Source organism: Diabrotica virgifera, chromosome 8, assembly GCF_917563875.1.
Source record: "Diabrotica virgifera virgifera chromosome 8, PGI_DIABVI_V3a".
Lineage (NCBI taxonomy): Eukaryota > Metazoa > Arthropoda > Insecta > Coleoptera > Chrysomelidae > Diabrotica > Diabrotica virgifera.
In genome coordinates this window covers 22227875-22242258 of record NC_065450.1, presented here as the reverse complement: position 1 = coordinate 22242258, position 14384 = coordinate 22227875, and the positions used below count along the sequence as shown (strand labels likewise).

General features: G+C 33.1%; 1 protein-coding gene across 2 annotated transcripts in view; it reads left to right on the top strand.

Annotated features, from left to right (window-relative positions):
• Positions 1-12249, top strand: part of LOC114333316 (protein MTSS 1) — a 262400-nt gene extending 250151 nt beyond the window's left edge. The window contains exon 16 of one of the 2 annotated variants that reach the window (XM_050658843.1): positions 11962-12249. In XM_050658843.1, the coding sequence (XP_050514800.1) occupies positions 11962-12069 (108 nt within the window). In that variant the 3' untranslated portion in view covers positions 12070-12249. The remainder of the gene's footprint in view (positions 1-11961) is intronic. The other variant, XM_050658844.1, reaches the window with a different exon arrangement.
• The last annotated feature ends 2135 nt before the right edge of the window (positions 12250-14384 follow it).

Below are 14384 nucleotides of genomic sequence, written 5' to 3'. Positions count from 1 at the left end.
TAGCGCAAATAAGGTGTGCGTGAAAAGGATATATTATTAGTGTTGTTAGTAAATATATTTATTATACTTTTTATGTCTGTGGATTTGTCTTCCTCCTTGTAAGTATTATTGAAAATGTTTATTTTCAATTAATGTATTTGTCACCGTGATTGTAATTATGTCCGAGAAATGATCGACTGAATACAAAAGCGGTGGTAGCTGATCGGTAGAGCATTCGCCTAGGGATCGAGAGGTCCTCTGTTCGAATCCTGACAAAGTCATATCCTTTTTTTAAATACAATACAAAAAAACTGTTTAAAGTAGATAGGTATATTGATTTCGTTGAAATCATAATATGAAGTTAGATTATATTATAATAGAAGTATAACTTCTTACGTGCGTACAAAGTACACACACATTATTTTTTTAATTTGTACCGCTTTTTATAACTTTTATCATTTTTAACCCTTGCCAATGACCATTATTCAATAGCTTCAAATTAAACAGAATCATAACAGATCCATGGAATAGGCCTACTGGGAAACCACGTTAAAAAACGCGCTAAGTACACTACCTCAAAGGAGGTGTGGAAACGTGTGGGCATATTATGACGATTACAACTTTTTGAATCGTTGTAGGTATCTCAAAAGGGTGGCTCTTAAAAAAAGTAATAGGGCATTTTTTATAGATAATTATCTAATCTGTATTTTTTGTTAGAACTAATTTTATGATAAAATTTACCGTTTCGCTGAAAATCGCTAAAAACTATATTTGGTGACCTTTGACCCCGCGTAAATTTTTTAGTTCGGGTCGGATTTATGAGGACTTTTTAGATTTCATTTATGATGGTATTTTGAACAATCTCGCCAATTTTCAGCTTGATGGTAATTTTTGCAACCTCGGATGTGTAAGTTGACCGGAGTATACAACAATGCAATTTTCATTTGTCCCTCATGCCAAGTATTAAATAATTTTGTAGATGCTCTCCCGAATCAAATGCAAAATGTTTTATAACGATTCGTCTTACTTTTAAAGAGGTGTACATTTCTTCGCCTACTACGGAAATATATACAAGCTTCTTTATGAGAACAAGTTCTTTAGAATTAACATGAACATAACCATGGTTCAGTATTTAATTCTACTAACATTCTAAGTATGGTATTTCTTTTTAACAATATTCAAAACGAAATTTTTTAAGTCTACCTTTGTCCATCACGTAAACTGTAAATAATGTGGGTAAATACTTTTACCCAATATACACTTTCACAATGAATCCCTCCTAAATTAATAATCATATTTTTAATTAAGATATTTTCAACTTAAGACTTGCTTGGTTTAAATTTTTTTGCTGCACAGAGGCAAAGCATGTATCACGCTTAAATGCGATTTTTTCATGTTTGATCGCTAACATTGATATTTTATAATTTTATACAAATTTTCTCTTGTTTTTTTTTCGGATTTTTATAATTTTACTTTCTTGATAGTTTATATAGCATGTTTCAATCTCTTCTTTGATCCAAAACTTCCTATCATCAAAGGTATCCATATTTTATCACAGTACATACTGACAGTGTATCTTCACCAGATTCTTCTTCTTGTTTTGGCATCATAGCCCTTGATGAGTCTTTGACTGTCTGACTATGTTCTTCCATTCAGATCTATCTTGTAGTCGAGGAAATGAAGCATTTTGTCTCGCAATTTTGTTGTCCAGCATGGATTTACTTGAAATTTTCACAGAAGGTATGGAATAGTCCAAGGATCATTTTCTATATCATGCCGCTGTACGCTAAAACCTTGGGGGTGGTTGCCACCCCATCTCGGTGGTGGGAATTTTTTATTAAATTTTAACCAAAAAAAAATGTTTTTTACATTTTTTTCGTAAAACTAATATTTTTCGAGTTATTCGCGGTTTAAAGTAACAGGTTTTCGACGAAAAAATTCACTTTTTTAGAGAGTTTTTTGAAAATAACTCCAAAAATATGCATTTAATCAAAAAACTGTAGTTATCGAAATTGTGTCTTTTAGTAACACAAACCAAATTCTGTTTCTATAATATTTTTACGACCAATACAAACCGAGATACGGCATGTTAAAGGTTAGCTTTTTTCGTCAAATGTATAATTTGAAATATTCAAAGCCAAATAACGGGATAACTTTGCGTTTTTCGAGGAAAACTTAGATAATTTTTTTTCAAGAATACAATTAGACCTTTCCAAATTAAAAACAAACAGTTTCTAGCATAAAAATTGAGTGATTTATGATCAAAAAAAGGTCGGTACCTGCTTTTCTTTATGAAAAAATCAGTGAAAGCAACCCCCTAACTACTCTCCCAATTAAAAGTTGGTCTTTACCTTTCTGTAATTACTTTTATGTTTGTATTATCAATACACCCAAGAAGCTGGACCTATTTAAAAGGACTAATTTTAGAAAAATTGGAGTTTAAAGAAAAATTGGATTTTTGCAATTTCGTATTTTTCACCATTTTCTTCAAAATATCTCCAAAAATACTAGAGATACGAAAAAAAGGGTCTAGGACGTTTCATCGCCGCCGTTTCGATGCCGCCAGTTCGATGCCGATGCCGGCCGATTCATCGCCAGTCAATTAATCGCTATCTGATATATTTCCGAATTTTCGACAGTTACAATTATTAGTTATTTTTAGTATTAATTAGGAATTCTAGGAAATCCGAGATATCACGGCGATTAAATGGACTGGCGATGAACCGGCGGCATCGAAACGGCCGGCGATGAACCGGCGGCATCGAAACGTCCCATTCCGGAAAAAAATAATAGACTACTGAATTGTAGCTTTTTTATTGAATGTAGAGATATAGCTGTTTAAAACCTCTATTTACGAGCAAACAACCCCTTATCGAGCCCTTTAAACCCACCCCAATTAAAAACTAAGAAATCTTACGGAATTTAATTTACACAGTCTTATAGCTCTTCAAAAATCCTACAAAATCGTTTTTGAAAAAACTTTTTATCGCCAAAAATAAAGGAGCTATGTTTATAAAACGATTTTTTTTTTGAAAAATTCGAATAGTTAGCGTATAGAGCATTTTTAATGTATACATATAATACCACAGAACTAGTTCGTATACTGGAAGATGACTAAAAAACTATTTATATTTATATTTGTACATATTTGTAAATTCGTATTTTTGTGTAAATAAATGTTTTTGTAATTCTTTAATTCTACTTTTTTTTCTGTATAGATCTATTAAATTACCTACTTATAAAAATTGCAATGTTATTAAGGTTGGTTTTTAAGGGTTGAAATATGATATTATATCCTTTAGCATAAAACAATCATTATTTAACCAATCAAAACCAAATTTTACCCATATTAAAGTTTACAATGTTTGTATATAATTTTTGACAATAAGGGGAAATTTACACCCCTAAAAATAATCAACGCCCTTGAGCATGATATAGAATATGAAGTACAGGGTGAGATCATCCTAATCTCAAATTTTTATGTAAATCGATGCAAGCCGAATTATTCTTTTAGGACAAGTCAAAATTTTATAAATAGCTCCAACAGGGGTGGTTGTAAGGGTTGAAATATTATGATATTATATCTTAAAGCAGGGGTCGGCAACCTGCGGCCCGCCAAAGCACTAATACAATTTTAGGAAAAATCAACAAAGGGCCTAGCCGGGTAAGATGGTGAAAAGTGCCCCCAACTCGATTTAAATTCCATATAGGCCACTTTTTAGCACATATATAGGAACTCACTTTCTAAAATTTTTAGCCCCCTAGGTGGTCACGTGACCCCCCTAGAGCCTAATTAGGCTTTTTATGTTTTTATTTTTTATCTCAGCCGCATCAAGAGCTAGCCAAAAACTTTATTTAAAAAAGTTGCAAGTTTCAAAAAGATCTATATGAAATTTTTTTTTTATTTTTTGGCGGGAAATTCGAATTTTTAGAACAATTTTAAACTTTTAAATAACTCTAAAAAAGAAACTAAGACACTCGTTTTTACGAAAATCAATTATAACGTGTATTTTTGCACAATCTTTACCCTGAATTTTTTCAAATTTTTAAAATTGGTGAAACGTACCTTTAAAAATAAAAAACCGTATTTTTTCGGTTTTTTTTCGTTTTTTGATACAATTTTATACATGTTTTTCAAAAAAGGTAACACCGTCACTAGAATTGGTAAAAAACTGAAAAATAATTGGGGTTTGCTTTATAAAATTTTTTTGTAACGTCATCCATTTTCTAGATGCGTTGAAGAAAACAAAATTTTACATATTTTTTACGATTTTGCTGAAACTACTGGCAACATTGTAATAAAACTTGGCGGGTTTTAAGAGGTAGTTATTGTGCATGTTTTGACATACAAATAAGGATTTGATATTCATCATTGGCGCGCATAGGGGTAATGGTCTGAACTTTTTAAAGAATAAAGATAGTACGCCACTGACATATTTCAAATTAACAATCGTTTTTAATTCCTCGTTCAATTTGTGACAAAAAAGCTATCTTCTTATTTTTTCATACGACGCGCCATTTTTTTTCAAAAATAAAAGATCTTAATCCTTACAAAGCATTCGAACTTCTAGTAGTTTCTACACTACATCTACATACATAAACTCGTACATCCATTATAAAAATTAATTCGAATACTTTGGAAGCGTTAAGATATTTTATTGTTCGCAACAAAACGGCGCGTCGTATGAAAAAATGGGAAGATAGATTTTTTGTCACAAATGGAACGAGGAATTCAAAAATGATTATTAATTTGAAATATGTCACCGTACCATCAACCGTACCGTGAAATATATCACCGCCGTATGGCGTACCATCTTTTTTTCTTTAAAAAGTTCAGACCATTACCCGCATGCGCGCCAATAATGAATATAAAATTCCTAATTGTATGTCAAAAAATGCACAATAACTACCTCTTAAAACCTGCCAAATTTTATTGCAATGTTGCCAGTAGTTTCGGCAAAATCGTAAAAAATGTGTAAAATTTTGTTTTCTTCAACGCCCTGTATCTTGAAAATGGAAGGCGTTACAAAAAAAAATTTATTAAGCAAACCCCAATTATTTTTCATTTTTTACCTATTCTAGTGACGGTGTTACCTTTTTTGAAAAAAATGTATAAAATTGTATCAAAAAACGAAAAAAAAAACCGAAAAAATACGGTTTTTTATTTTTAAAGGTACGTTTCACCAATTTTAAAAATTTGAAAAAATTCAGGGTGAAAGATTGTGCAAAAATACACATTATAATTGATTTTCGTAAAAACGAGTCTCTTAGTTTTTTTTTCAGAGTTATTTAAAAGTTTAAAATTGTTCTAAAAATTCGAATTTCCCGCCAAAAAATTAAAAAAAAAAAATTTCATATAGATCTTTTTGAAACTTACAACTTTTTTAAATAAAGTTTTTGGCTAGCTCTTGACGCGGCTGAAATAAAAAATAAAAACATTAAAAGCCTAATTAGGCTCTAGGGGGGTCACGTGACCACCTAGGGGGCTAAAAATTTCAGAAAGTTAGTTCCTCTATATGTGCTAAAAAGTGACCTATATGGAATTTAAATTGAGTTGGGGGCACTTTTCACCATCTTACCCGGCTAGGCCCTTTATGAAAAATAATAAGTGAAAGATAGAAACACAACAGACGATTAAGGACAGAAGTTGCATGGACCGAAATTCACCAGAATATAAGAAACTTAATAAGGCAATAAGAAAAAGAATAAGACAAGACATCAGTGACAACAACACCGAACAAATCGAAAATATTATAGAGAAAAACAAGAGTTTGAAAGTGTTTAAAACTCTAGATAAGTAGTAAAGACCGACAACAAATACACCAGATAAAAGATAAAAATGGAATCACTAAAACGGCAAAAATAAGATAATGAAAAATATTGTTGAAGATTACTGTTTATACAGAATTATACTCATTCAGCAACTCATTGGAGGCCTTTATCCAGGAGTGGATACAAACAGACTGAAGAAGAAGAAGACTATTTAAGTTACATTTGAATATGCGGCCCGCATAAAAGGTTTTATTTTGACCATGGCCCGTCATCCAAAAAAGGTTGCCGACCCCTGTCTTAAAGCATAAAACAATCATTATGTAACTAATAATAGTATAAGAGCTGTGAGACATTTTTGAGTAGGTATTTTAGGCAACCTGAAAATTTTTCAGGTGACTTTTCTATGATAGCCTAATACAAAAATGCCGGTCTGGCTGGAGGGTAGCGGTTATTTTCCCCAAAAATCCCCCCCAAAGTTAAAAAAAGGGCAAAAATTGATATTACAAAAAATACCATTGACGTGACTTTAAAGTAAATTTAAATATTCAAATATAAAGAAAATAAACAGACCAGGCGATTTGAGGGCGATTTTAACTCTGCAAGATACTTGCATGGGCGTCCCAGGATTATTTTCAGGGGATGCATCTGAACTTCACAAGATTTCATCTGAATCTGTACATACTATTAACGAGTATAAAATATACAACTATACATGCATAGCTATGTACACTCCTTCCGGGCAGGGAGGTGCAATTGTTATTTTGACAGGGTATTTTTTAATATTAAAAATAAATATTCTAAAAAAGACAGGTTTTTTTTGGTGAAATTTTCCAACTGCCATGTGATCAAACAAATTACGGGTGCATATAAATGAAAAGCGCTATAGGTAAGCACCAGTGTGAGAAAGAGCGTATACCGATAGCTGTTTGCGTCCTCTGTTCTAACTGAGCGAGTCCGTTCGCTCGAGAAAAATCACGTGACCTAGCGATAACCATGTTGTTGTAACTTTTTCTTAATTAAAGGAAAATAATACGTACTATACAATACAGTGATGAGCAAGCTAATAACCGGCAAAATAGCTCAAAAGGTTGAAAACATAACACATTGCGAAACAAAAAGAGTTTCATCTCTTTTTGTTTCGAGATGTATTATGTTTTCCATCTTTTGAGCTGTTTTGCCGGTTATTAGCGCGCTCATCACTGTAGATTTTGCAAATATGATAGAAAAAAAAACAAATGTATTATTATAAATATATAGGTAGAAAAGTATTAAACTATAGACTAAATTAATTCTGTGTCTTGTACTTCTTCTTCAAACTCCTCATCTGAGCTTAAATATTCATTCTCTTTTTCTTTGTTAGACTCCCCTCAAGACTCAGATTCGTCTTCTATCTAATCTGTAAATAGTTATAATATGTATTTAGAGTTAATTAAAAGATTATTAGTGATTAATTAATTGAGTTGCTACGTATTCTTTCTTTTAAAACCAATACTTAATACTTTTCCTTATATAACCAATCACATCAGGTTTTTTATTTCTTAGTATATGACCAAAGTAGCTCATTTTTTTCCTTCATAGTGTTGAGTATTTCTTGTCTAATTTTCATCTTTCTTAATGTTTCCGCGTTTGTTACGTGTTGTGTACATTATTTTTTTACATTATTCGATAACACCACATCTCAACAATGGCAAGTCTTTCTTCAGATGCGCCCGTGGTTGTGCAGGCTTCGACTCCGTACAAAATGACAGAGAATACGTAGCAAATCAATTAATTAATCAGTAATTAATTTTTAATAAATTCTAAATGCATATTACAACTATCTACAGTTCATGTAGAAGAAGAATCTGAGTCTCGAGGGGAGTCTGACGAAGAAGAAAAGAATGAATATTTAAGCTCAGATGAGGAGTTTGAAGAAGAAGTACAAGATTCGGACACAGAATTTATTTAGTTTATAGTTTTATAATTTTCTACCTATATATTTATAATAATAAATTTGTCATTTCCTATCATATTTGCAAAATCTATTGTATAGTACGTATTATTTTCCTTTAATTAAGGAAAAGTTACTTAAAAAACTATAATATATAACAATTACTCTAACGTTTCGAGGCACAACAACATGGGTATCACCAGGTCACGTGATTTTTCTCGAGCGAACGGACTCACTTCGCTAGAACAGAGGACGCAAACAGCTATCGGTATACGCTCTTTCTCACACTGCTGCTTACCTACAGCGCTTTTCATTTATATGAACCCCTAATTTGTTTGATCACATGGCAGTTGGAAAATTTCACCAAAAAGCTGCCTTTTTTAGAATATTTATTTTTAATATTAAAAAATACCCTGTCAAAATAACAATTGTACCTCCCTGTCCAGAAGGAATATACATAGCTATGCATGTATAGTTGTATATTTTATACTTGTTAATAGTATGTACAGATTCAGATAAAATCTTCTGAAGTTAATATGCATCCCCTGAAAATAATCCTGGGACGCCCATGCAAGTATCTTGCAGAGCTAAAATCGCCCTCAAATCGCCTGGCTTGTTTATTTTCCTAATATTTGAATATTTAAATTTACTTTAAAGTCACGTCAATGATATTTTTTGTAATAACAATTTTTACCCTTTTTTTAACTTTGGGGGGGATTTTTGGGGAAAATAACCGCTACCCTCCAGCCAGACCGGCATTTTTGTATTAGGCTATTATGGAAGAGTCACCTGAAAAATTTTCAGCTTGCCTAAAATACCTACTCAAAAATGTCTCACAGCTCTTGGACCATAAGAACCAAATGTTGACAATATTAAAGTTTAAAATGTTATTTTATAATTTTTTACAATTAGGGGTAGTTTTCACCCTTAAAAACCCAAAAGCGTACAACGGCTCAATATAGAAAATGAACTAGAGGGTGTAATGAGCCTAATCCCAAATTTTTGTACAAATCGATGCTGGACGAAAAAATTGCGAGGTTTTGCCATTTTTTCAGTTTATTTCCTCGACTATTGTGCCTTCCTCCTCCATTGTCATATATTCATGGTTTTCAAGTCGTTTCCACGTCATAGAACCATCTCGTCCTGGGCCTTCTTTTTTTTCGTCTTCCTATCTGCTTCCATTATAATTTCTCTTTGCTGTTTTTGCATCTTCTTGTCTCTGTACATGGCCCAGGCATGACAGTCTTTGACTTTTCATAAATCTTACAATATCATACCCTTTATTCATTTCATTAACCTCGTCGTTTATCCTGATTATCCATGTGCCGTCTTTCTCTTGCACCGCGCCATATACTTTTCTCAGTATCTTCAAATACATTAGACTGTAATACATACAACTCTTGACATTTCCCATTAATTGTGCGGAAGCAAACAATATAGCGCCATCTAGTGGCCTGCGTTGATAACCACAAACTATGCATTTAAAAGAAAGGTATTCTTATACGATTAAATCAAAATACAAATTTATTTGTGAGCTATTTTCTTTAATTTAATATTGTTACTTTTTAATTTACACAATGTTTGCTTTTTACTATCGTTAATTTTATTTACATAAGCTTTTAGTAAAATATTAAACTATTTATCTATAAAAGTTTTGTGACAATTTGTACATACATTTTGCAGAGTTTCTTGTTAGTAACATCTTAATAATTTTAATTTATATTTAACGTGTTCAACACTCTCTTGTGTATAATTTTGAAATTACTTTTAAATATAATCATTAATTTTATCTGCAGCTCCCTTTATAAGTTAGACCTAAAGTTCACACTATCAGGTGTATTATTAAAGCCCTAATAATAGAAAATAAATTTTCTATACAGTTTTGGATTAGCCTTATTGTAAAAAGAAATTGCAGCTAAACACCCTCTCATCGGGGTGAATGGGGGCAAAGTAATATACTTATTATTAGTTAATTTTGTTGCCATCCAAAGTATTTGCATCCATTTTACCGAACCTTGTTTATAAGACATTTTGTGTAAAAGTACAAACACAATTTAGAAAAATTAGCTCGTTATCCAATAATTAATCAAATTAAACTTGAATGTTTACGTCAAATTTTATGTTGTCAAAACGTAGTTCAACTCAAGCCGACAGAGGCGCTAGTGACACCGTGCTTCAGATTTCTGCGGGAGTTGGATGTATTACAGTCTAATGTATTTGGTATCTTTCTCTTGAATGTCCTGAGTTGGGCTTCATTTTTTTACTACCAAGGTGTCACAACCATAGGTTACTACGACTCTAGTCAATGTTCTGTAGATAGCCATTTTCCGGAGCTCCATACTTCCGGAGTTCTTTTGATTGATTTCTGTGCCCATATATGTGCAGGCATCCACACGTTCAGTGGTATAGTTGTGTCATCATCATCATTCTCTTTGCCGTATCCCTATGCGGGGTCGGCTTCCCTAATTGTATTTCTCCACATAACTCTATCTTGGGTCATAGCAATGTTAATCCCCTTTACCAACATGTCCTGCCTTATCGTCTCCCCCCAGGTCTTCTTTGGCCTTCCTCTCCTACTCCTTCCAGGAATCTGCACTTCAGCTATTCTTCGTATTGGGTGATTAACGTCTCGACGTTGAACATGACCAAACCATCTTAACCTATGCTCTCTCATTTTGGCATCAATTGGTGCCACACCCAGACTTCCCCTAATATACTCATTTCTAATTTTATCCTTCTTTGTCACTACACTCATCCATCTAAGCATTCTCATTTCCGCCACACGCATTCGTTGTTCCTCTTTCTTTTTCACTGCCCAACATTCAGTTCCGTGCATCATAGCCGGTCTTATGGCTGTTTTATAGAATTTTCCCTTTGGCTTCATTGGAATTTTTCTGTCACACAACACACCACTCGCTTCTTTCCACTTCATCCATCTAGCCCTAATTCTACTGCATGCATCTCCATCTATTTCTCCATTACTCTGTAATACCGATCCTAGGTACTTAAAACTATTGCTTTTCACAATCATTTCACCATCCAAAGATACCATTTTATTTGTAGTAACTCCATCTTTAAATGAACATTCCAAATATTCTGTTTTTGTCCTACTAAGTTTTAAACCCTTTTCCTCCAGAGCTTGTCTCCACTGTTCCAGTTTTTCTTCTAAGTCTCTTTCACTATTTCCTATTAACACTACATCATCAGCATACATTAGGCACCATGGAATACTACCCTGTAGTTTCGCTGTTATCTGGTCCAAAACTAATGAGAATAAATAAGGACTAAGCACCGAGCCATGGTGCAATCCTACTTTCACCTGAAATTTATCAGTCTCTCCCACACCTGTCCTAACACTAGTCGTTACTCCCTCATACATATCTCTCACAATCTTTAAACATATTCGCCAGGGACTCCTTTCTTATTGAGTGCCCACCACATAATCTCTCGAGGAACTCTATCATATGCTTTCTCAAGATCAATGAATACCATATGAGCGTTGGTCTCTTTATTCCTGTATTTTACCATCAGTTGCCTTACAATGAAAATTGCATTTGTTGTTGATCTGCCCTGCATAAAGCCAAATTGATTATCGGATATTCCGGTTTCTTCACGTATCCGTCTATCAATTACTCTCTCCCATATTTTCATGGTGTGGCTAAGTAGTTTTATAGCCCTGTAGTTTGTGCATTGTTGTATGTCTCCCTTGTTTTTGTAGACAGTGTACTAATATACCGCCTCTCCATTCGTCTGGCATTTGTCCAACTTCCATAATTCTGTCAATGGTATAGTTGTGTATTGCGGTATTATTTTCATTGTCAGATGTTCTTTTGACGACCATGACTACATGTACTTATTTATAAAGTTCCAAGAGAAAATTGTCATATGTTATCGTCCATCAAAATAATTAATTTATTATTCATCAATTTAAAGTTAACAAAAAACTGGCACACACTACCTCGACAAAATTTTAATGTCTCACTCCAAAACAATAACTTGAATCCTTGGAGGAGATTAAAGATGGACGTCGTGGCAAGAAAATGGCTGTCGTGTATCTGGGTAAAAACGGAAAAAAATCAGCCCATTGGCCTGATTGATTAATATATTGGACGATAAGATATATTTTATTAGCTAATATTTTCCTGGAAATATTATTGCTACACGTTTGCCCCAATTAATTCGAACAGAATAGTATGTATGTTTTATTAAAAGTAACAGACTATACCAAATAAAACTCACATAATCGTTTATTAATGCGTTGTTCTATTTTTTTTTTTCAGCCCGATCCCAAAGTTTGCCACGAATCTTTGATGGATCAGATAAAAAAAGGAGCCACTCTGAAACGAGCTAAATCAACCAACGACCGATCAGCTCCAAAGATATGTTAGTAAAATTTAGCGTTTTGTATATTATTTAATAATGTTATATCGTTATGATATCATTTTATGTAACCCAACTATCGGTTAATGGACATCTCAAATCAGCCAAACTTAAAGAAAGCTTTATTTTTCGTTGTAGACTCTATGAGAAAAATGATTCATCAAAAATTGTTCTCTAATTTATGTAATACAATTGTCAGGGAACGACACTGAAGTCACGTAGTGACAGTTGACAGTGACAATGATACACGACGAAATAATTATTGTTATGGCCACTTTACACGACGCAAGTAATTGCGAAATTATTTGCACAATTTCTTGCGCAAGAACTTCTGCAATAAATTGCAACTAACTTTCTGCAATAGTGATTACACCGTGCAAACAATAATTGCATAAACTTACATGAAACAGACAGAAATTTCTTTGACAGTTAACAGAGAAGAAACTCTCAGAATTCTTAATTGGTTTAACCTGCTTTTATTTACAGTTGTTCCATTTCCTTCTCAGCCGACTTTTTCCATAATACTGTTAAATTGTTACTTAAATAAAGGTTAAAAATGTATTCACTTTATATTATTTTACATTTTATTGTACTTTCATCGTTACCTATGTTATTATTACAGTCTTATTAAAATAAAATTGGTAAACAATCAAGCTTTGGAGGATGACAGAATGCCAATGTCATCAGAAGTTGACAGAAAAGTAAAATACACAGTGTAGCCCTAAAAGCAAAAGTTACTAAAAATATAACCAAATTGCAAAAACATTGCATGAAAACTAGCGCAGGTTCTATTTATCTGCAACTTCTTGATGCAATAAGTTGCAGCAACTTTTCTGTGCAATTTTTGTATGACAGACACAATGCAATTTCTATTGCTGCAAGAACTTCTGCAATAAATTTCGCAATTACTTGCATCGCGTAAAGTGCCTATTGAAAATCTCACCGTTATTTGTCACAATGACAATAATACAATTGTCGACCACATAGGCAATAATACCACTGTCACTGTTACTGAAAAATTTAGACTGATTCAGAAAATATGGTAGATTTTATCAATGTTAAGGTTCTTTAGTAATCTTACTGAGCTGTTACTTTAAATGCAGTGTGATTCGGTACATTAAATGGAGAGTAAATTAACTTACCTTTTTTTGTGAATTTGTGTGTGCATGTAGTAACCTTCTTCTTCAAGTTCCATCTTCTCTCAAAGATTAGAAATCATCATGGCCATGAAGACCCTCTTGACTGCCGCTCGAAATAGTTCTGCACTACTGCATTCAAACTATTTCCTCAAGTTCTTAAAGCCAGGATATTCTTCGTCTTCCCACATTTCGTTTTCCTCGAATTTTGCCTTGCATAAGAAGTTGTAATAATGAGTATTTTTGCCCTCTCGTCACTTGTCCTAAGTACTTAAGTTTTTGTCTTTTAATTGTTAATACTATTTCCTATCCTCCTAATTACTTCCATGTTTGACATTCTTAGAATCCATGATATTCGTAGGATTCTTATGATCTTTTGTAACACCAAAATTCAAAGGCGGTCAACTTATTCAGTTGCATTTATTTTGGTGTTCACGCTTCCAAACCATAAAGAAGAGTAGAGAACATGTAACACCGGAGCATCGTTCGGCGTATTTCAAATCTTATATCTCGACAATTAAACTTTTTAACTTTAATGAATGAGCGATGCACGTGCTATTTCAATACATGTCTTAATTGTGTTTTCTTTGGTTTGGTCTACATTGAATGCTATCCATATTCCATATATAACGCCAAAAGAGGCGTTGATATAATTGATACTGCAGCGCTGGCACAGAACCTAATGGATAATACAGTGTTCCAAAAGAAAATAGCTTTTATCTGTGATAATACAGCTGTTCAAATGTAAATCGAGTATTATTCATTAGTCGATAGAGATGATATTTTGTCGATTTGACTGCGGCTTCCCACAGCCTAACCCAATGTGGGCTATAAGGGGGAATAAAAATCCAAAAGACCCAAAAATGTAAAACCGCGTACAAGGAGTTCCCAAGATGGTTCCCAAGTAGATTACATGAGACCTGCTCATATTGATATAGAAGCTACTTCAGTGGATACTCTTCCAGGAAATAGTGATCATGATCATACTTTCATACAATCACCCAGAAGAAAGAAAGTTTTAAATGGAAGCAGTAGAAGTTTTTCAGAAGATTCACCAAACGCCAAAAGAGGCGTTGATATAATTGATACTGCAGCGCTGGCACAGAACTTAATGGATAATACAGTGTTCCAAGAGAAAATAGCTTCTATCTGTGATAATACAGTAGTTAGCTGTTCAAATGTAAATC